The sequence below is a fragment of the Branchiostoma belcheri genome, unplaced genomic scaffold, assembly GCF_001625305.1.
Source record: "Branchiostoma belcheri isolate BF01 breed outbred unplaced genomic scaffold, Haploidv18h27 scaffold88, whole genome shotgun sequence".
Lineage (NCBI taxonomy): Eukaryota > Metazoa > Chordata > Leptocardii > Amphioxiformes > Branchiostomatidae > Branchiostoma > Branchiostoma belcheri.
In genome coordinates, this window is record NW_017804553.1 from 1,336,186 (window position 1) to 1,356,411 (window position 20,226).

Below are 20,226 nucleotides of genomic sequence, written 5' to 3' on the forward strand. Positions count from 1 at the left end.
CTTCCCAGATTACTTACCGTACAGAGACGAGCGCTGCTGTGTCTAAGGAACATGCTGGCAGTTCTGGATGGAGAAGGGATGGACGAGGCTGGGCTGGTGCAGGTCGGGAACCACCTCATGGGGCTGTTCTCAGGTAAAGCTGACAGTTCATCTTCCCAACCACTAACACTGGTAGCAGGCTACTCTACAGGTTTTTGTCGACGTGTTATTTGGGATTTTTATCAAGCTTTCTTTCTGTACTGATATGTTTTTTTACCAGCCAAACGGTAGCATCTTTGATATTGCCCTGCCAATTTTATGCTGTCTTGTACATGTATGTAGGCACCAAAAGATCTGCTCAAAGCTGTAGCAATCTGCATATATGCCAGACTGGGTATATTCTGTCAGTGTCAGAATTCCTATAGATTTGAAATCTGAAACATTTTGCTGAACATTGAGAGGTGTATTTCAGGGAAACTAAAATACTATAGATTTCATGGCTCTGTTTTCTGTTGACCAAAAGATTACATTAGCTAACAAATCTGGAACAGTAAACCATTCTTCCTGCCTGCCCATTTACTGGTGATCAGGCCAGAAGTGTACATATGTTTGTGCTGGTGTGTGCTATGTGTGCATGTACATGTATATGTGTATGTAAATGTACATGTATCTGAGGTCACCCATTTTTCCCATCTGCCCAGTTTCCAGTGATCAGGCCAGATGTGTACATGAATGTTTGTGCTGGTGTATGCTGTGTGTGTATGTACATGTATTATATATATATATATGTGTGTATATAATGAGGTCACCCATTTTCCCGCCTGTCCAGTGTCCAGTGATCAGGAGTTCCAGGAAGCCGTGACAGGAGCGATCCGATCTCTTCTGCAGAGGATGGCAGCTGTACAGGTCACACAGGTGAGTCAAGGTCACTCAGGTGTGTACAGGACACACAGGTGAGTCAAGGTCACACAGGTGTGTCATGGTCACACAGGTGTGTCAAGGACACACAGGTGAGTCAAGGTCACACAAGTGTGTCAAGGTCACTCAGGTGTGTCAAGGTCACTCAGGTGTGTACAGGTCACACAGGTGAGATACGGAACAGTACTGTTACATTAAATTTTGTAATTTTATACTGACACAGTATCATGTTGTGGGAGTGCTTTCCTCCTGTCTTCTCCATCTTCACTCATCCTGCCCCCTCCCCACCCACAGCCGCTGTCCAGGGAACAGCTGTGTGTCCTGTGTGACCTTGGGCGACAGTCGCTGTGCCCGAGTGTGCGAGCTAACGTGGTGAATGCTGCCGGCAGTATGGGCAGCGTGCTGGCCAAGCAACCCGACTCGAGAGAGAAACTCAAGGTGAGTTTTCTGTATCTGTATAGCCAGTATAACCACGCATGTAGGGGCAGCTGGCTACATTACACCGAACAACTAGTTACACTCAGTCTTTGCACATTCAAATGCAGGAATTGTTTCAAGCTTTCTATTGATGCTTGGTCGAGTTCTTCCACTCTGCGATAGTTCTTGGAAAAAAACTAGTTTTTGAACACCTGAATTCTTGGTTGATATTAATTACATCACTCCTCAGATGTTCCCGATGAAGGTTGTGGGAAGGATGGGTTCATAGAGGTTAAAGGTCAGGGGTCATGTTTCTAACCTGTGATCTTCCTTCCCCAGTTGATCGGTACGTTCCTGATGGAGGTCGCGGGAAAAGACGCGGTGCTGTGGGTGGTGGCGGAGGCTCTGGACGCCATGTTTGACATGTTCGGGGACGGGCCGCAGGTGGACGCAGTGGCGGCCGACATCGGGCTGGTGGCAAAACTCCGACAGATCTGCCCCGTCTTCAAGTCAAGGGTGGGTTCTTACAGCACATCGGCAGAATGTACTGCACCAGCGCAAAACCTGTAATGTATTGTGCATAGCACTTCAGCAGAGTATCAGATTTATTCTCATATAAGGTCGTATTGATTTCGTGTATATAAGGTTACTAGTAACATCCCGTCTGTAGTTTCTTGACACTGTACATGCAATATTTGCCTTGGACCATGGTTTTGCACCCTGAGTTCAGGCCATCTTATCTGAAAACTGTGACACAAACTTCTGTTGTTTTACTGAACAGAAACTCTTCATTCCTGTTTGATTATTCGCCAGGTGCACAAGGAGAGGAGAAGTCTGGGAGAACACTTCCCTGTGGTGGATAACGCAAGGGTCAATCTCACCAGGTTCATCAAGTACAAGGAGGGCTGCTAGGGGGTCCTGAGGGATCACCGGGCATTAGGGAAGGCTGCTAGGGGGTCCTGAGGGATCACCGGGCGCAAGGGAAGGCTGCTAGGGGGTCCTGAGGGATCACTAGGCACAGGGGAAGGCTGCTAGGGGGTCCTGAGTGAGGGTACTGTCTTGGGAACTGGGACAATTTGATGGCAGATTTTATTTTATCAATATTTTAAGTTGTCAATTCATTGATTTATTCTCCAAAACAGACATGCAAGGCAGAGCTTTTGTGTCTTTTCCTACAAAAATATTTTTTGTAATTTATCTATTTTAATCATGTCTTGGGCTTGATCTGTACACCCAGTTGCCTTGGAATGAGCACTTCACTCATGAAAATGAAATTATCAGGCTTTGTGTGAACTTCAAGGGAAATTGAATCACAGTTGTTGTCATTGACTACCCCCCCTCCATGGAAGCTGTATTTGACCGTAAATACAGTGAGTTACCAGCGCAGAGCAACATACTAATACCAGGGTACTGTGAGGTGTCAGTACAGTGTAACATGTAATACTGTAAGGACTTTGTAAGATGGGAAAAACACTGTACATGTATATATATATATGAAAATGAATAAATTTAGTCCTCAAATTACACCCAGTCTGATGGTGTTATTTCTTCTATACTTGGGTCCTAGCTGTGGTGACTGTCTTATATATATATACAAGCATGTAGCTCATACAAGTCATGGAACACTGCATTGAAACAGTTAAATGTCTAATATTTTCCAAATAGTACACGATTTCTAGTGTCCCTAACTTCCTAACACTCCTTGCCTATAAAAACAAACCCAGCATCCCAAACAATGATTAGCACAAGTACATTTGGTTGCTATCAATATAGAATTTCTGTATGACTTTTTATTCTTTACAACCAAGTCAAAATAATACACTCTGCTGAAGGCTACACTTTAATCTTACCCAGTCTGGATGAGCATAATCCATACCCACAAGTGCACTTAGAAAGGACATCCTAGCTTTGCTACACATGTATGTACAATAGGGATTCCTCAATTTGAAATAGTATCCATTATGCTCTGCACCACCACAGGGAATGACTTGAAATGTACAGTCTGTAATGGCACAGCTGGCGAAGACACTTGACTAGGAACATTATCTAATTTATTTACAACAGTTTTCTAACCGACGGACCGCCATTTCTGTGTAAGTCTGTACAAAGCCTGTAGTATATATCAATGAGATTTATGTTGGAGAAATCCCGGAGATGCTGGGGCCCAGGGAAAGGCCAGTCTGGTCACAGCTATTCTAAAAACCTGCACAAGCAAACATTACCTTTACTTAGACTCCAGGTTTCGTAAGGTAAAGATATCTGGACAGTGTTAGGGGATAATTACAGCAGCAAAAATCTGAAGGCACTTCAACTTCAACTTGTAAGATTCAGTCAATAAAACTGCTTCATTATGGAAAGACTGAAAAAAAAGAGAAACAGAAACATGCCAGAGACCCACTGGCAAAGCTCACACAACTTTAAGCTACTGATTCTAACTTTTCACACTATTATATATAAACTAAAGACTTCCTAGTGCCTCCTACTCCTGTAACTCTCATGCTAACATTGCAACAAATGCCGAGGGCCAGGGATCTGGTGTTTTGAAGGGCTGAGTTTGTGGTCTAGTCCGGTATTTTGAAGTGCTGAGTTTGTATTCTAGTCCGGTATTTTGAAGCGCTGAGTTTGTGTTCTAGTCCGGTATTTTGAAGCGCTGAGTTTGTGGTTTAGTCTGGTATTTTGAAGCGCTGAGTTTGTGTTCTAGTCCGGTATTTTGAAGTGCTGAGTTTGTGTTCTAGTCCGGTATTTTGAAGCGCTGAGTTTGTGGTCTAGTCCGGTATTTTGAAGCGCGGAGTTTGTGTTCTAGTCCGGTATTTTGAAGCGCTGAGTTTGTGTTCTAGTCCGGTATTTTGAAGCGCTGTCCTCTGAGTTTGTGGTTGATGTCTGCCAGCGCTATGGAGTACAGCAGCTTCTGTTCTAACGTCAGGTTGTTGAACATTTCCTCCTCCGCATTCTTCTCTTTCTCAGCTGTACAGGGAAACACAAGGGACAGTGGTTAGGTAAGTACAAAGCACAAACTGTGTAGGGCCTGAGCCATTGTACAAAGACAACTGAGCTGTCTACTAAGTTAAGTCTTGAAGGCCATACAGCCATACTGAAATGTTCCTGCTGTTCCCATCCTTGTTCTTGCTGACCATGCCCTTGAGTGTATAGGTAAGGACAGTAAGATTTACCGCTGTTCCTGCTGGGTGCCCTTGAGTAAGGACAGTAAGACTTACCGCTGTTCCCGTCCTTGTTCTTGCTGACTGTGCCCTTGAGTAAGGACAGTAAGATTTACCGCTGTTCCTGCTGGGTGCCCTTGAGTAAGGACAGTAAGACTTACCGCTGTTCCCGTCCTTGTTCTTGCTGACCGTGCCCTTGAGTAAGGACAGTAAGACTTACCGCTGTTCCCGTCCTTGTTCTTGCTGACCGTGCCCTTGAGTGAGGACAGTAAGTCTTACCGCTGTTCCCGTCCTTGTTCTTGCTGACCGTGCCCTTCGGCCTCCCCGGCCGTTTCTTCCTGGGAGCTCCCTCCCCCTGCTCGGCTGATGTGGAGGCGGCGCTGGCCTCGCTGATGTTACTGTTGGTGTCGTCTCTGTCTGCTTCTAACGTCACCTGTGGAACAGGAGGAACAGTAAAGAACCCAGCACACGCTCCACAGGTGTGACAGTAAAGAACCCAGCACACGCTCTTACTCTTGTTCTGCTTGTGGCCATGTTGGTGTCCTACTTCAGTAAATAATTGACACCAGTGGGACACCAACATGGCCGACCATTTTGTTGCCATGACACCAGTTTGACTGACAGGAACTAACATCGGTGATTAAGGTACATTTAGCTATTGACCTCTGACCTTTTTGATGAAGCTCTCGGTGTCTGTGATACAGCTGCGGTTTGACCTTCGACGTTTGACCCTGACAGGTTTGTCCTGACCTTCCTTCCAGTCAGGGTCGGCGAGATGTTCCTCCCCCTGCCTGCTGTCCTCGGGACAGCCGTCTGGAAACAACGACAACAATCAACAACGATCGATAATAACAACAGTCAATAACAACAACCTTCTATTCCTCCCCAGGCTGCTGTCCACAGCACTGATGTCTGGAAACATAAACTGTTACAACAACAATAACAACAATAACCATTAACAAAAACATCAACCATTAACAACAACATCAACCATTAACAACAACATCAACCATTAACAACATCCATCCTCCTGTTCTTTTCCCTTCCTGCCATCTTCCTGCCAGCTGGGCGTGGGAGTAATAGTTAGTAAGCCCCTTCTTGGCTCTGACACCACAGAATCACCTTCACCAATGGTTTGCCGGAACACGATTATTGACACACTATCTAGAGTTTCTCACCTGAGGCTGCGGACAGGGGCTTGGGGTTCAAAGGTCGCTTACTCATGAAGAGGTGGCCGCAAGGACAACTTTTACAGGCAACTGGGATCTGCAGAAACACAGACATAGAGTTATAATATATCAGATGCATGTTAGTAACAGTTGGCTAGAAATTAAAGATAACCCAGTAGTTACATACCACTGTGATGTTCTCATCTCTTAAAACTTACATACTCAAGTAGTACAAACTGTCATGTTCAGAACTTAATATATCTGGTCCTTCGCAGGAAGGTTTCTGTCTACACTTCTCGATAAAGGTACACGAGCATCACATCTGCACTTATTAACCCCCCTGTGATATTTACTCTACAGGGTTAAACTGGAGGCCTGACAAGTGTCACGTAGACACCTAGAGGAAACAAAGCCTCCCATTGCACCATCAGCACATTCAGAATTACGATTGTACAGGTCACTGACCCCTAAACTGTCCCCATGTGCACCAGAAACCTGCCCCGAATCCTGGTTACCAGGAAGGATGATCTAATCTGACTTGACATTTGGAAGGTTAACCTGACATGATATTTAACCCTCTCTCCTAACCTTTCTGCCTGACACAGCCTGTAACCATCCTGACACTGACCTTCCTGTGTAATTGGGACTGTTGGTAAGTTAGAATCCACACACACAAGCCAGCCTGCCACTTGGGAACTTATGTATGCAGGTCCAGTGAACCATAGGACCCTGTACTAGGGTCTAGTGTAATCAGCCATGCTCCTAACCTCTACTGTACAACTGTGACAGGCAGGACTATAATCTATGCAGGTTGGGTGCACCAGGAGGCATGCCAGCTATGGGCACTGGGTTCCTGCCAACTTCAATGACAGTCAAATATAGCAGATACAGGACCTCAGACTGAGTGACTAACGGACGTTGGGTCACGTTCACGCGGCTGCATTTGTGTCTCCTGAATTAAAGGTAGGAAACTTTCTCTGGGATATTTTATATGCGAAGCCTGCATGCACACTTCCTGGTTCTGCCTGGTATAATGTATGCTACTGTATCACTCTGACTTCCTTCCATGGTCCCAGTGTTAGTGTACAGTAGTCAGTGTGAATATTGTATCAGTTTCCTGCCAATGTTGACTCAACCTTGTCCCTGGAATGTTTGTATTGTCCCAGCTGAGTTACCATGCTGGCCAGATAACACAGAAATCAGGCCGATGCTTTATTTGTATCCTAACCAGATTATGTTATCAGTGGAGGCAGATGGCTACATTGCTGATTTCCGAGGGGCGATTAAATTCAGAATCTTGTCCTGTGCCTGAACAGGCATGTTTCTGGATAATCGTGGATATATCACAGTTCTGGATACAACTGGGACTCTGACACATAACACAGGAGTCTAGGACAGGACATGGCTATCTATAATAATAATCCACAACATGTTGTAGTCACACAGTGACTGTTCTTCCAAACTTGTGCTGATGTTGTGTACAGTCATACATTCTCAATTATAAGTCTTAACTATAGATTTTAACCATAGGTATCAAGTGTAGCTCTCAGCAATTATACAACTTTGATGTGCTGAACATTGATTTCCACTTGGATATTGAGGGAAAAGAGAAAAGACTACTGGCATTCCTTACCAGGCCTTTATTGCTTCTGCCAGTCAATATCCAAAGCCAGGAAACTCCTCCTGCATTCCTAAGCAGGCTCTTATCCTAAAACATGCTACATAGTGAGAGATAGCCACCCAGGCTACTACATGCTACATTTGTACATAGTGAGAGATAGCCACTAACACTATGTACAGAGCTGATTAGTAGTGCACGAGGAAGCAGCCAGTGTTGCTGTTGTGCACACTGCGGAGTTAATCAGGCTACATGATACCCTGGTTATTGTAACTGGGCGTGCATTCTTCCGCCTGACAAAGGGAAGGTCATTCAAGGTCATCCGGCGTTCGTGACGCATTACTGGTGCACCAGTAGTCATAAAGGTCGCTCAAGTACAGCGGTCGTAAACTCAGACTGGTCTCACAGGTTGTTAGAGGGTCCTTCACCCCTTGCACAACTGTTCCACTACTACACAGCGACAGACCTTAGGGAGGAAGCTTAGGCACCCCCTGTCCTGACACAGAGACTGCCTACAGCTGCAGTGTTACACAGGAAGGTAAGACAACCTGTACAGGTGCAGCTGATTTACCTGGTTATGTACTTGTGTTGGAAACAAGCTTTCACGTCACTTAGACTTCTGTGGACTGGGGTGGATCCCAAGGATACAATCATAAAATTCAATTCTGCAGTTTTTTGCCTGTTTTCCCTGACATGTCTCAATGGTTGGAGTCATGGCAACCAAAGACCTCCCTACTGAAGCTCTAGCTTTCTCCAGACCACAGTGGACAGAACAACCTGTTACCATGGAGATAGGTTGCAGTAGAACGTGTTACCATGGAGATAGGTTGCCAGGCAGGGTACACATGTAAAGAATAGTTACATAGACTGAGTAACAAATTCTGGCCAAACATTACTACATTTGTATTTTGTATTGCTAAAAGATGGGACATTTTAACCAAATCACCGTAAAAACACTGTGTGAAATTTCCATGCAGACTGGGCTAAACCAAATCAATAACCTCTGTGAGGAATAAACAACACTGGTTTTTATGTTCTTTACGGGTCACTGATAACCACAGGTGTGAAGTCCTTACTCACAATCAGACTGGTTACAGACGGACGAGGACTTTACAGGTTTGTTGATTGTTAAACCTTGTCTAATGACTTCTATAATGATCCACAGGACTAAGGAAACCACTCTTATTGTTAGTAGCCTAGAGTCCAGGCTTGTTAGGTCCCCAAGATCCACTACCATGCCAAGATAAGTTCTCCTGTAAACCGTTTACAGTAGAACTACTAAACCTTCATCCAGGAATGGAATAACACGTCCGTGGGCACCACAATCCCAGATTTCTAACCAGTCTTGTAACAAAATCTACTGGCAGTGGGTCAGTGTACATTTAGTAACTTTAGATAAAGCTAACAATTCTGATAACTGTCCGGTAGAAGGAAAACTAGTCCGTTAGAGTTACCCACCTGCTGGCTAACCCGTACCTCCCACACCTGTCCACCATCCACACACCTGTAATGTTACCTGCACAGGTATGTTCACGTGATGTTGACTTTAGCCTGTAACCGGATACCCCTGTGACACCGCAGGAGGTCAGGTCAGGGAGGGTCAGGGTTCGGTGTCTGACATTATGTGGTCTTCACTATACAACATGGACCTACTCTGCCTGACGTTATAAACTATAGCTACTAGCACAGCGCTGCTCTAATTCATGCAGTATAAACTATAAATATTCACTGGGCTTAACTCTAGATCAACTTTATAAACGGTAAAGAAAAAGGGTTAAAAATAAATAATAAATCACTGGAAAAAAATTATATTACCCAGTTGCTCGCTAGCAGAATCACAGACAGCCAGACTCGACTGTAAATAATTTGTACACAAATCAAGGATAATAGTAGATAATTTACGTCCTCAGTAGAAATTATAAGAGTTGAGTTGTGGCGCTGCTTGCTGTCACAGGACGCGAATAATTTTTGTTTTTGTGGTGCTTACCTGCTGCGCACATGCCGGACATTGCTTCATGACCATGTCTAGTGGGTGGAGACTGATCTAGAACCAAACACGCTGCCGGGAAGGCCGCTCCCTTATCACAAATCTATCCTCCGTCTCCCCACAACAGAAACACACACATTCACTCCGGATCTGTCAGGGTGCAATGACCTCACTAAACCAAGATGGCGGCTGGAAAACAAAGTCACGTGACTCAAAATTAAGTAAACTTTTTCCCCTTGGAAGTTTGCTTTTTCCCCTGACGTTATTAAACTGATGAATAGCCTTACATGTTTTCCGGCATCTTGTATTTAATATACAATGAATCCATTACAGGTCGTGTCATAAAATAACCTTGACTTTGGGGTCAAAGTAGGTCTAGACTAGTCCATAAAGTTAATTGGAGGTAATACGGGATATTATACATTATATGTAACCTTAACATTTATAGTATATGATTATTAAAGCAAAGGTGTTGTACTAAACAAGGAGTTTTAAAGGCCAACACAATGTTGTATAGTTTGTATCAAACACCAGTCAGTGTAAAATTTTACAAGGTAAAAAAAGGTCACCCCCACGAAGTGTGGTGAGTTAGACTCGGCCACCCCTCGGACCGCCCCACCAGTTACAGCCAGCTACGCAGCGTTTGCTGAGGTAGCAACTTAATTCCCAGCCCTTAAGACGGTCTCCAGGGCATCGCTAAGGAACCTTCTCCGCGTCTTGCCGAAGTATGCTGTCACGGTTCATGTCTGGGTGAGTTAGCGGGCGTTCGGAGGTGGCAGTTTTCCTCGATGACATATATACAGGCCCGGCGATCCGCCTACTTTTCACTGGGTATGGGGAGGGGGGCGAGGTGTATGTGTTTATATAACATGTCAGACTAGTATTTGCGATCTGGTAGAATATTCACTGACTTTGGCAGGTAAAGATCCCGACAGGCGTCACTATCGACAGAAACTCCGATCAAGATGCTATGCTATGCTATGCTAAGAATTAACCAGCAGAATTCGGCAGTAGAGGTCTTGATCGAAGTCTGTAATTAATTAGGATATTCTTTTAAACTTTGACTAAATTATGTTACTTTAGATCAGTGAATTGACTTGAAACTTAGGGTTTATGTATTTGGAAACCACCTCAACACATCCATAGCATCTTGGTCGGAATCCTTGTCAATAGAGATTGTGGATCGGGACCATACCAGGAGAATGGGTCAAATCACAATTATCTGTCTGTAGGAATTCCTCGGTCTCCTAAAGACCCTGACATATATCAAATACGTACGGATGGTTGTGGGAACCTTGTAGATGTCCTGTGGTTGACAAGGTTGAAGGTTTCCCATGGACCTGATGACGTTTTTCACAGATATATAATTTGCCAGACTGTCCAGTCCAGTTCAATTGAAAACAGACGATTTTGTTTACATTAGATTACTGAGTGTTCAATGGTAAACCCATGATGTTGTGATGAAAATAACTTGAGATTAATAAAAGTTAGTGGAACCGGATTGTGTTGATGTTGTTCCCACACAGACCCCATCCAGCCAAGCGCAGACTGGTGGCCATGTCGTCACATCTGGGGAACGGGCCACTGTGTTAGTGTGTGCATTAGCTGTTCGTTAGTATGTTCGTTAGCTGTTCATTAGTGTGTTTGTTAGTGTGTTCGTTAGTATGTTCGTTAGTTGTTCGTTAGTGTGTTCGTTTAGTGTATTAAGTGATGTTGTCATTCCCACACAGACCACACTCAGCCAAGCGCAGACTGGTGGCCATGTCATCTCGGGAGCGGCCGGCTGTGTTTGTGTGTTAGTGATAGTTGATGTTGTTTATGTTGATGTTGTTTATGTTGATGTTGTTTATGTTTGTGTTGTTGTTTTGATGCAGACCCCACCCAGCCAAGCGCAGACTGGTGGCCATGTCGTCACATCTGGGGAACGGCCCGCAGAACGGAGGTCCCACCGGGCCAGCCGGACAGACCAGGGCCAAGGTGGGAAATACAAGTTTGTTGTTTGTAACTGTGTTTTACATGTAATGTTAACTTGTTTGCATTCATCTTGTAATATCCACCGGTATTACAAAACTGCACCTATTGTTAAAATGACAATATTTTTACCATTGTAACTGTTTTTATCAAATTGTGATTACCGGTATTGTAAATTTGGTGTTAATGCAGTGTTACATGCTGTGAATAAAGCCTGTATCTTGTATCTCTTGCCATTGGAACTGATTGTGATGTAAATTCAGTGTTGAGCACCAATACCAACACCAAAAGTGCTTGTATCCTGTCGCCAGGTGCTGACGATCGACTCCATGAACCCGCTGGTGAAAAAGGTGGAGTACGCCGTCCGCGGGCCCATCGTTGCCAGGGCAACGGAGCTTGAGAAGGAACTGGAAAAGGTGAGTTTCAGGGAGGACTGGAGATTCCATATTTGGTCATGTTCACAGTCAAGATCACCAGATCTGCCATTATTATCATTCTTCTCACAAGCCTGGCACTGGCCCCAGTGCAGCTTCCAGGAGCATCAATCAATACCCAATATCCCATCAACATGCACTAACATGAGATGGATACAGAAACAGGAGTGTTGAACAGCCCCTGTGCAGAAAACTGTCCAACCTGTAACTGTGCCGAGTTGGTCATTGTGCTGTATCCGGGGTGGGGATGTGCCTACATGGTCACTTATTGTTTAACAGCTAGTGTAAGTGTTTACCTGTGTTAAACACACCTGCCATGGAACTGTATTTTAGTCTGAGTATTAAATATTCTAGTCTGAATAATACTTAGACCTTTCCCTGAACTGCACCAAATGTGTTTATAGTTATGATTTGTTATAGTCTCATATGGTCTGACTGATTTGTTTATAATCGTGAATTTATGTCCTCTCCAGGGAGTTCCCAAACCCTTCAAGCAGGTCATCAAAGCCAACATCGGAGATGCTCATGCCATGGGGCAGAAACCTATCACCTTCCTCAGACAGGTGGGATGTTATATGTGTGTGTGTGAGTGCGTGTGTGTGTGTGTGTGCGCGTGTGTGTGTGTGTGTGTGTGTGACTGTGTGTGTGTGTGTGTGTGTCCTGAACCTATGCATGAACCCTGACCTGTTGTTTTGACCTCCAGGTCATCAGCCTGTGTGTGAACCCTGACCTGTTGGACAACGAGAGTTTCCCCGCAGACGCCAGGGAGCGCGCTCGGAGGATCCTACAGGGGTGCAAGGGAGGAAGTTTAGGTAAGGACACAGGAATGTCAGTATGGAGATTGTCCAAAAATTCAAACATAGAAAGCTGCCTGCTTACAGTGGTTGCATCAAACAACAATTTGTTGTCCATGGAGACTTGATAATGTTCATGTATCTATTGAAGTTCTATGGGAGTACCAGTGGTGCACTGAAGACCTACCACAGTACCAGCATTACCTGTAACCTGTCCCTGCTTGTGCCCATCCCCCCCCAGACGATGTCATGGCCGTCCCTCTGCAGTCTCTGATAGAGTCACATGGAATCGGTAGCTCCTCCCACAATACACACACTTCTGACGGCCAAACCAGCTGCATTCTGTGCTTCTTGGAGTTTGTAGCAGGAGACGTATATGCAAAGCTTCAGTACATATTTCCAGCTAATTTATGGAAAGTCATAATTATTAAACTTTCATAATTCTCCTCTTCCTTAAGAAAAAAAACAAGAACCACAGAATGGAATTGTTTGGGCCCAATGGTGACAGTACATGATCGGTGATGTAACAGGAAAATTTGCCATTCTGATTCAAAGGTTCAGGAGGGTGTGGGGTCATCTCAGGTTCCTACAGTGACAGCGTGGGTGTTTATGTCCTATCCCAGGTTCCTACAGTGACAGCGTGGGTGTTTATTCCTAACCCAGGTTCCTACAGTGACAGCGTAGGTGTTTATGTCCTAACCCAGGTTCCTACAGTGACAGCGTGGGTGTTTTATTTCCTATCCCAGGTTCCTACAGTGACAGCGTGGGTGTGTTTATGTCCTAACCCAGGTTCCTACAGTGACAGCATGGGTGTTTTATTTCCTAACCCAGGTTCCTACAGTGACAGCGTGGGTGTTTATGTCCTATCCCAGGTTCCTACAGTGACAGCGTGGGTGTTTTATTTCCTATCCCAGGTTCCTACAGTGACAGCGTGGGTGTTTTATTTCCTAACCCAGGTTCCTACAGTGACAGCGTGGGTGTGTTTATGTCCTAACCCAGGTTCCTACAGTGACAGTGTGGGTGTTTTATTTCCTATCCCAGGTTCCTACAGTGACAGCGTGGGTGTGGAGGTGATTAGGAAGGACATAGCTGCGTACATTGAGAGAAGGGACGGTTTCCCGTCCGACCCGGATAACATTTTCCTGTCCACGGGAGCCAGCGATGCGATCAAGGTACGTGGTCTGTGGCGGCTGTAAACAGTTGAAACTTTGTTTAGAAACCAGTATTTTAGAAAAGCTTTCAAAATTGTTCTTGTAGGTTAAGTTTACTGTCTATGCATGTCATACAAAGACACTTATTTGCTACCGTTGAGCTCTTAATACATCATGTGCCTTCATGCAACAGATGTTTGATTGGAAAGTTAGTGTGTTAGTACCACTTTTGATCATTGTAGTAGTACCACAATAAAAATCAGTGTTATTCAGCTTGTATGTGCACTAGCTGCAAGACTGATTTTTATTGATAAAACTTGAAACTTGATCAGCATCAGATGTAGACACACATCTACATCACAAACTTGTTCAAACGTACGTTTGTGCAAAAAAATGTTGTCACAGATGTAGAATCTAGCCTGGTCAGTCAAATATTGGCGTTCTTGGATACGCGGAGACTATCCAGAACCGTGCCTGCTCCTAATACTAACTCACTTAAGCATAGAACTAGACAGGCATAGTTCTGGATATACCATGCATGTTCACCCTGCTGTGAATTGAAATGATTGTGTAGAACATGGTGAAGTTGCTGGTGCGAGGCGAAGGGCGGGACCAGACCGGAGTGATGATCCCCATCCCGCAGTACCCGCTCTACTCTGCAGTCGTCGCAGAGCTGAATGCAGTACAGGTACAGTCGCTAGGGGGCCTCCCCATCTACTGTTAGGCTACAATCGGCTGGGCTCGCATGACACAAGAACAGACTGTCCCTGTGCCTCTCTTATCTTTGTACAAAAGTGGCCGAAGATTCAGAAAAGGAGTAACAGTAGCAGTTCAGAAGAACCCCCCCCCCCCCACAAGGCTCAAAGGTCCACTTTTTGGTCCACTTTTTACGTAAAGATCCAAGATTTTTCTTGAAAAGATGGACTGGAATCATACAAAAACTGCTCCCTTTGTCATTGAATAAAAATTTTGAATAAAGATTTTTTTCTTGGAAATCCTCTCAAAACTGCACGAAATGCCATTTTAGAAGGTTCATTTTTCAAAATTTGAAAAAGGTCCCCTCAAGCATTGGGAAGAACCCCCCATTCAAAATCCTGGCTTCGGGCATGGAGTCTTGGTTCTGCTGTATGCGTGCCCAGCCGATTGTTATAGTGTATAACCTACAGTTGGTATAACCCATGTTTCTCCTGTACAGAACTGCCTGCACCTGTTGGTGGCCGGGTCGGGGAAGACCCGTACCGGGATCATGATCCCCATTCCCCAGTACCCACTTTACTCGGCAGCTGCCAGCCAGCTCGACGCTCACCAGGTACCCAGGGTGCCGTCACACAACTAACAACTCAGTTATCCAGCTAACATCCCTTTTTTTGCTTACTATTTTGTGATGTTCATTCAACTACTTTGATGCCTGATTTTACACTGGCGAATCCCAGTCGCTCTAACATCTCATTCTGCTTGTAGAAGCTTTCACTCCAAGCCTGAGAGATCGACTTGTTGGCTGCTGGTTTGACCTGCTCGACATGTTTTGTGCCTGTTTCACCTGTAGCAGACACGTTTTGTGCCTGACTGCGGTTTATGAGTGGAAGGAAACGTTGCAATGATTCCTGAGTCTGGACATTTCACATTTTATGATGACAATTTTGGAACAATAGATGGGAACTCTAATTGTTTGTTTCATGCATTGTGTTCATGTGAAAATAAAAGGCTGAAAGTGAGAAAATGTTTTGAGCACCACCTCTAGATTACTAGAGTGGCTGAAAGTGAGGAAAAAAATGTTTTTGATCACCACATTGAGATGTGATGGAATGCCCTTGGTTTGTCTCTGCATTCTGAATCATACATGTAGTAAATAGTAGTAATAACAAAATGCACCTGAATGTGCTGACTTGGCATTATTTTCCAGGTGAACTACTACCTGGACGAGGATAATAACTGGGCCCTGGACATCGCCGAGTTGGAACGTTCCGTGAAGGAGGCTCGGGAACACTGCACACCCCGGGTTCTGTGTGTCATCAACCCTGGCAACCCCACAGGTAAGGAGAATAACTCTTCTCATCAATCCTGGCAACCCCACAGGTAAGGAGAATACCTCTCCTCATCAGTCATGGAACCTGGCAACCCCTGTTACCTGTGTTGCTGCATTGAGTAGGGAGAATTGACCTGTGTTGTTGTAAGGAGTAGGGAGAATTGACCTGTGTTGTTGTAAGGAGTAGGGAGAATTGACCTGTGTTGTTGTAAGGAGTAGGGAGAATTGACCTGTGTTGTTGTAAGGAGTAGGGAGAATTGACATGTGCTGTTTGTGCCCCTTCAGGCCAGGTGCTGAGTAAGGAGAATGTCCAGGAAATCATCAAGTTTGCAGCCAGGGAGCACCTCTTCCTCATGGCTGATGAGGTAAGGACTGATGCTGCTGATGTAGATTTGGTGGAAGAAATGAATGATTGGTTTATTTCATCCTGAAGGTGGGTTATGTTTGCTCTGTACAAACTGTTGTTTCCTGTTGTCTCCATGCAGGTGTACCAAGACAACATCTACGCAGACGGCTGTGCTTTTAGTTCAGTACAAACTGTTGTTTCCTGTTGTCTCCATGCAGGTGTACCAAGACAACATCTACGCAGACGGCTGTGCTTTAGTTCAGTACAAAACTAGTTGTTTCCTGTTGTCTCCATGCAGGTGTACCAAGACAACATCTACGCAGACGGCTGTGCGTTCCACTCCTTTAAGAAGACGCTGATGGAGCTGGGGCCAGACTACGCCGGGCTGGAGCTCGCCTCCTTCCACTCCACATCCAAGGGCTACATGGGAGAGTGAGTCACGCCTCGCATGTCTAATGCTGTGGAAAACATGGCTGTGCTGATGTCTGTTGCCATGGTAACACAGTTGTGTAATGATGTCTGTTGCCATGGTAACATGACTGTGCTGGTGTCTGTTGTCATGGTAACATGACTGTGCTGATGTCTGTTGCCATGGTGACATGACTGTGCTGATGTCTGTTGTCATGGTAACATGACTGTGCTGATGTCTGTTGCCTATGGTAACATGACTGCTGATTTCTGTTGCTATGGTTGCACTTCTGTGTTGTCTGTTGCCATGGTAACATGCTGCTGTCAGAAATTGTGGGAATGCTGTAGTCTGTTTCCATAGAAACTCCTGATGTTTGTTGCAGGTGTTGTTTCCATGGTAACCTGATGTTTGTTGCAGGTGTGGTTTCCATGGTAACCTGATGTATGTTGCAGGTGTGGTTTCCATGGTAACCTGATGTTTGTTGCAGGTGTGGTTTCCGCGGAGGCTACATGGAGGTGATAAACATGGACCCGCAGGTCAAGCTGCAGCTGAAGAAGCTGGTGTCCACCAAGCTGTGCCCACCTGTGTCTGGACAGGTAAGCTGTGCCCACCTGTGTCTGGACAGGTGAGATACCTGTCGTCAGATGTCTTTGTGATAATAGGGTGTCCTGTCCCCAGTGTTTATGTTATAGTTAGTTGATAACCAAAGTTTAACCAGTCTACTCATGATACTGATGTTGCTTTCCAGGCGACCATGGACTGTGTGGTTAACCCTCCACAACCCGGGGAGCCTTCCTACGAGTCATTCATCAAGGTAGGTGTCTCCTGGAATGGATGATATCGATGGTGTTTCCTGGAATGGATGATGGTGTTTCCTGGAATGGATGATGGTGTTTCCTGGAATACATAATGGTTTTCCTGGAATGCATAATTTTCCTGGAATACAATAAATGGTGTGTCCTGGAATACATAATGGTGTTTTGTAGTACTGTTGTCTTACTGCCATACATTGTACTATGTACGATCGATTGTTGAGCAATAAAGTTCATTCAATGTTTCTAGAACATGAGAAGAGATTCAGAGTGATGTACTAAAAGGTTTCTTGGCAAAACTTGGATAGTGAGTTTGTATGGTAACTCAGCTGTTTGTGTTGTTCTGTAGGAGAAGACCGCCGTGCTAACGTCGCTGGCAGAACGAGCCAAGCTGGTGGCCGAGACGTTTAACTCGATCGAGGGGGTGACGTGTAACACGGTGCAGGGCGCCATGTACGCCTTTCCCAGGATACACCTGCCACAAAGGGCCGTCGACAAGGCCAAGGTCAGTAGACGTGTCTCACAAGTACAGTCAGCACACAAATAATGAGTTGGTGCTGAGTGAGTGAGGTTTAGGGGAGACATCTTAGAAAAATATAGTTTCTGTGATTCCATCATGACCACAAAAGGCCCTCTGGTTGTTCAATGATGGAGCACCATTAAAGTAAGGAAGGTTGTTCTCTTACTTTAGAATTTAAGAAGCTATTACCCTAAATGTCACCTTTGGCCTATTGTACCCTTTGACCCGTCCGTTCCCTGCAGTCCCTGGGGCAGTCGCCAGACGGCTTCTACGCTCTGCAGCTCCTGGAGCAGGCTGGGATATGTGTGGTGCCAGGCAGCGGCTTCGGCCAGAGGGACGGCACATACCACTTCAGGTGCGTGGGGGGGTTCTTTTAAATTAGTTTCCTTATTAAGCAAGGAATGGAACGTACCACTTCAGGTGGCTGGGGCTTTCCATATTAAGGAATGGAACATACCATTCAGGTCAGTGGGGGGTTTCTTTTAAATTAGTTTCCTTATTACGTAAGGAATGGAACGTACCACTTCAGGTTTGAGCTGTTTCTGTTTAGTTTTCTTATCTGGTAAGCTTCCAGCTTTTCTGTAAATGGAGTTGCACAAGTTCCAGGATGGGCTTTATTTTAATGAAATGGACTGCTAGGTATGGACATGTATCTAGGCAGGTAGGTAAGGGTAGGGTAATAGCTGCTAGGTATGGACATGTATCTAGGCAGGTAGGTAAGGGTAGGGTAAAAGCTGTGACAGTCATTAATGCTGTGATTTCTCCTCCCCAGGACCACCATCCTCCCCCAGCCGGACAAGCTGAAAATCTTCATGGATGCCTTCACAGCCTTCCACAACAAGTTCCTGAAGGAGTATGCCGACTAACCCCCTTCACAGCCTCCCACAAGTTCATCCAGGACCATGCTAACCCCTTTCACAGCCTCCCACATGTCCACGCCAACTAACAACACAGTATCTGCACTTATTGAACCACAAAATCTACGCTGAGAAATACTCGGATAAAGAACCTCAGGGCTTTCCGCTGAGAACGATGAACTCATGACAAAGCTTCTTTTTAAATAATTATAGACCATACAGATGAAGGGATCAGGCCATAGATAGAACTGTGGAGTATTATATTAAATCATTATGAACTGATGGTGAGTGTGGTGTTGAGGGTGACCATGAAGCTCAACTTGACAAGAGGTCAAGATGAAGTGTGTGTTGGTTTTACATGAAAATGTAAAATTAATGCAAAGTGTAAAAAAGGCTCAAATTGTGTAGGTTTGGCAAAGCAAGTTTTTGAGAAGTTTCTGTTTTAAATTTAGCACTATTGTGATGATTGTACAGAATGCTTCTTGTGATCTCATATTGCTCAGTCTGACTGACAGTGTATGAACAATTATTCTGTCTGGACCTAAATTTACAATCTGTACAGCAGGCACATTTGTACACGTGGGTAAAGCACATTCTGCTTGCAAGGTTATCAGTCTGTAGGTAGGTAAAACTTAGCCTGTCTAGCAGTACATGTGTACATTTACATGGACACAATATACATTGTGTATGCATACTGTGTACTTATACTGTGTACATATACTGTGTACGTATACTGTGTACTACGTATATACTGTACATTGTGTACGTGTACTGAAAACCTGTGATTTTTACCAGTCTTTCCAGATGAGGGCTCTCCATCTTTTACCTACCAGATTTGCAAAAACAATGTGACTTTTAAGCCAAATATCAATGATGTCAGTAACTAGCAAAGTTTGTGTTGCTATCATGGTGACTTGTCTAAATGCACATCAGCCAGCAGCCTTGTTTCTTCCTGTTGCACATTTATAAAAAAAACTCCCATATCAATGGCTTCTACTTTTGTAAATTTGTGAATCTGTAGCAGCAGTGTAGAAGACACATTTGTCTAAAATCAGTAGAGCAGCAGAAAAGGAAATAGTTGCTCTGTGCTGTATGGGCACAGGAAGTAGCAGAAATTGTACAGGTGTAAGGATGTCAATGTAAGGAAATTTCTGTCAGTTCTAAATAACTGCAAGTGTGAACGTCATGTACACAATTATAGCAAATGGTAATAGATAAACCAGCTCAGTATCAAAGCGGTTGAAGTACAGCGCAATAGGCTCCGCCCCAGAGGAGTTGCCAAAATCCATATCAGTGTAACTGCATGTTTTAGTCTCTGCACTGTCTGGTGTGGACTATTCCATCCTAACAGCAAGAGGGGTGGTTAGGAATAAGTTTCTCCCTTCATTTAAGTTAGTATGAGCTCCCAATGGAGTAAAACGGTAAAAGTACAGAAATCATTTTTAGCCATTTCATAGTTGAAAGTTATACCCTTTGCCTCCTCCTGTGAGTTGGAATGGAATAGTCCTGTGTAACTATGCAGGTATGAAGTATTACGTTGTGATTTTCTGGTGGCAAAATTTTTACGCGCTTGCGAGAAACGGGTGATCAATAAAGACCAAATGAAGAAAGGGAGACGTCGAGGGATGTTGTGCTTCTTGAGTTGCCATGGTAACAATAG

The 20,226-nt window shown here is 44.7% G+C and overlaps 2 protein-coding genes across 11 annotated transcripts in view; one reads left to right on the top strand and one right to left on the bottom strand.

The window, feature by feature from the left end:
- Window positions 1-9,426, bottom strand: part of LOC109487385 (UPF0547 protein C16orf87 homolog) — a 13,542-nt gene extending 4,116 nt beyond the window's left edge. For 2 of the 6 annotated variants that reach the window (XM_019791370.1, XM_019791368.1), the window contains exon 1: window positions 9,247-9,425. In XM_019791370.1, coding sequence (XP_019646929.1) covers window positions 9,247-9,282 — 36 coding nt within the window. In that variant the 5' untranslated portion in view covers window positions 9,283-9,425. Of the gene's footprint in view, window positions 1-3,921; window positions 4,279-4,751; window positions 4,906-5,142; window positions 5,286-5,650; window positions 5,739-8,717; window positions 8,837-9,246 lie in introns of those variants that run through there. The other 4 variants (XM_019791372.1, XM_019791369.1, XM_019791373.1 and 1 more) reach the window with 4 other exon arrangements.
- LOC109487384 (alanine aminotransferase 2-like) lies at window positions 6,424-20,180 on the top strand. 5 transcript variants are annotated; one of them, XM_019791365.1, is made up of 15 exons: window positions 6,424-6,604; window positions 11,121-11,223; window positions 11,529-11,633; window positions 12,125-12,214; window positions 12,355-12,463; window positions 13,487-13,617; window positions 14,171-14,284; window positions 15,500-15,629; window positions 15,908-15,987; window positions 16,267-16,400; window positions 16,865-16,973; window positions 17,126-17,191; window positions 17,539-17,694; window positions 17,952-18,064; window positions 18,482-20,180. In XM_019791365.1, exons 2-15 carry the CDS (start codon window positions 11,152-11,154, stop codon window positions 18,573-18,575), a joined length of 1,503 nt encoding a protein of 500 aa, XP_019646924.1. In that variant the 5' UTR covers window positions 6,424-6,604; window positions 11,121-11,151; the 3' UTR covers window positions 18,576-20,180. The 5 variants fall into 5 exon arrangements, with proteins under 5 accessions (XP_019646924.1, XP_019646926.1, XP_019646922.1 ...); XM_019791367.1 differs by lacking the exon at window positions 6,424-6,604 and adding an exon at window positions 7,779-7,797; XM_019791363.1 differs by lacking the exon at window positions 6,424-6,604 and adding an exon at window positions 9,833-9,996.
- Window positions 20,181-20,226: the final 46 nt, after the last annotated feature.

Excerpts from the sequence above, each read along its gene's own strand:
- LOC109487384 (XM_019791363.1), top strand. The coding sequence starts at position 9,974 with ATGCTGTCACGGTTCATGTCTGG. Across the intron at positions 15,630-15,907 it reads CAACCCTGGCAACCCCACAG|GCCAGGTGCTGAGTAAGGAG; the intron begins GTAAGGAGAATA and ends GTGCCCCTTCAG. Across the intron at positions 17,192-17,538 it reads CCTACGAGTCATTCATCAAG|GAGAAGACCGCCGTGCTAAC; the intron begins GTAGGTGTCTCC and ends GTTGTTCTGTAG.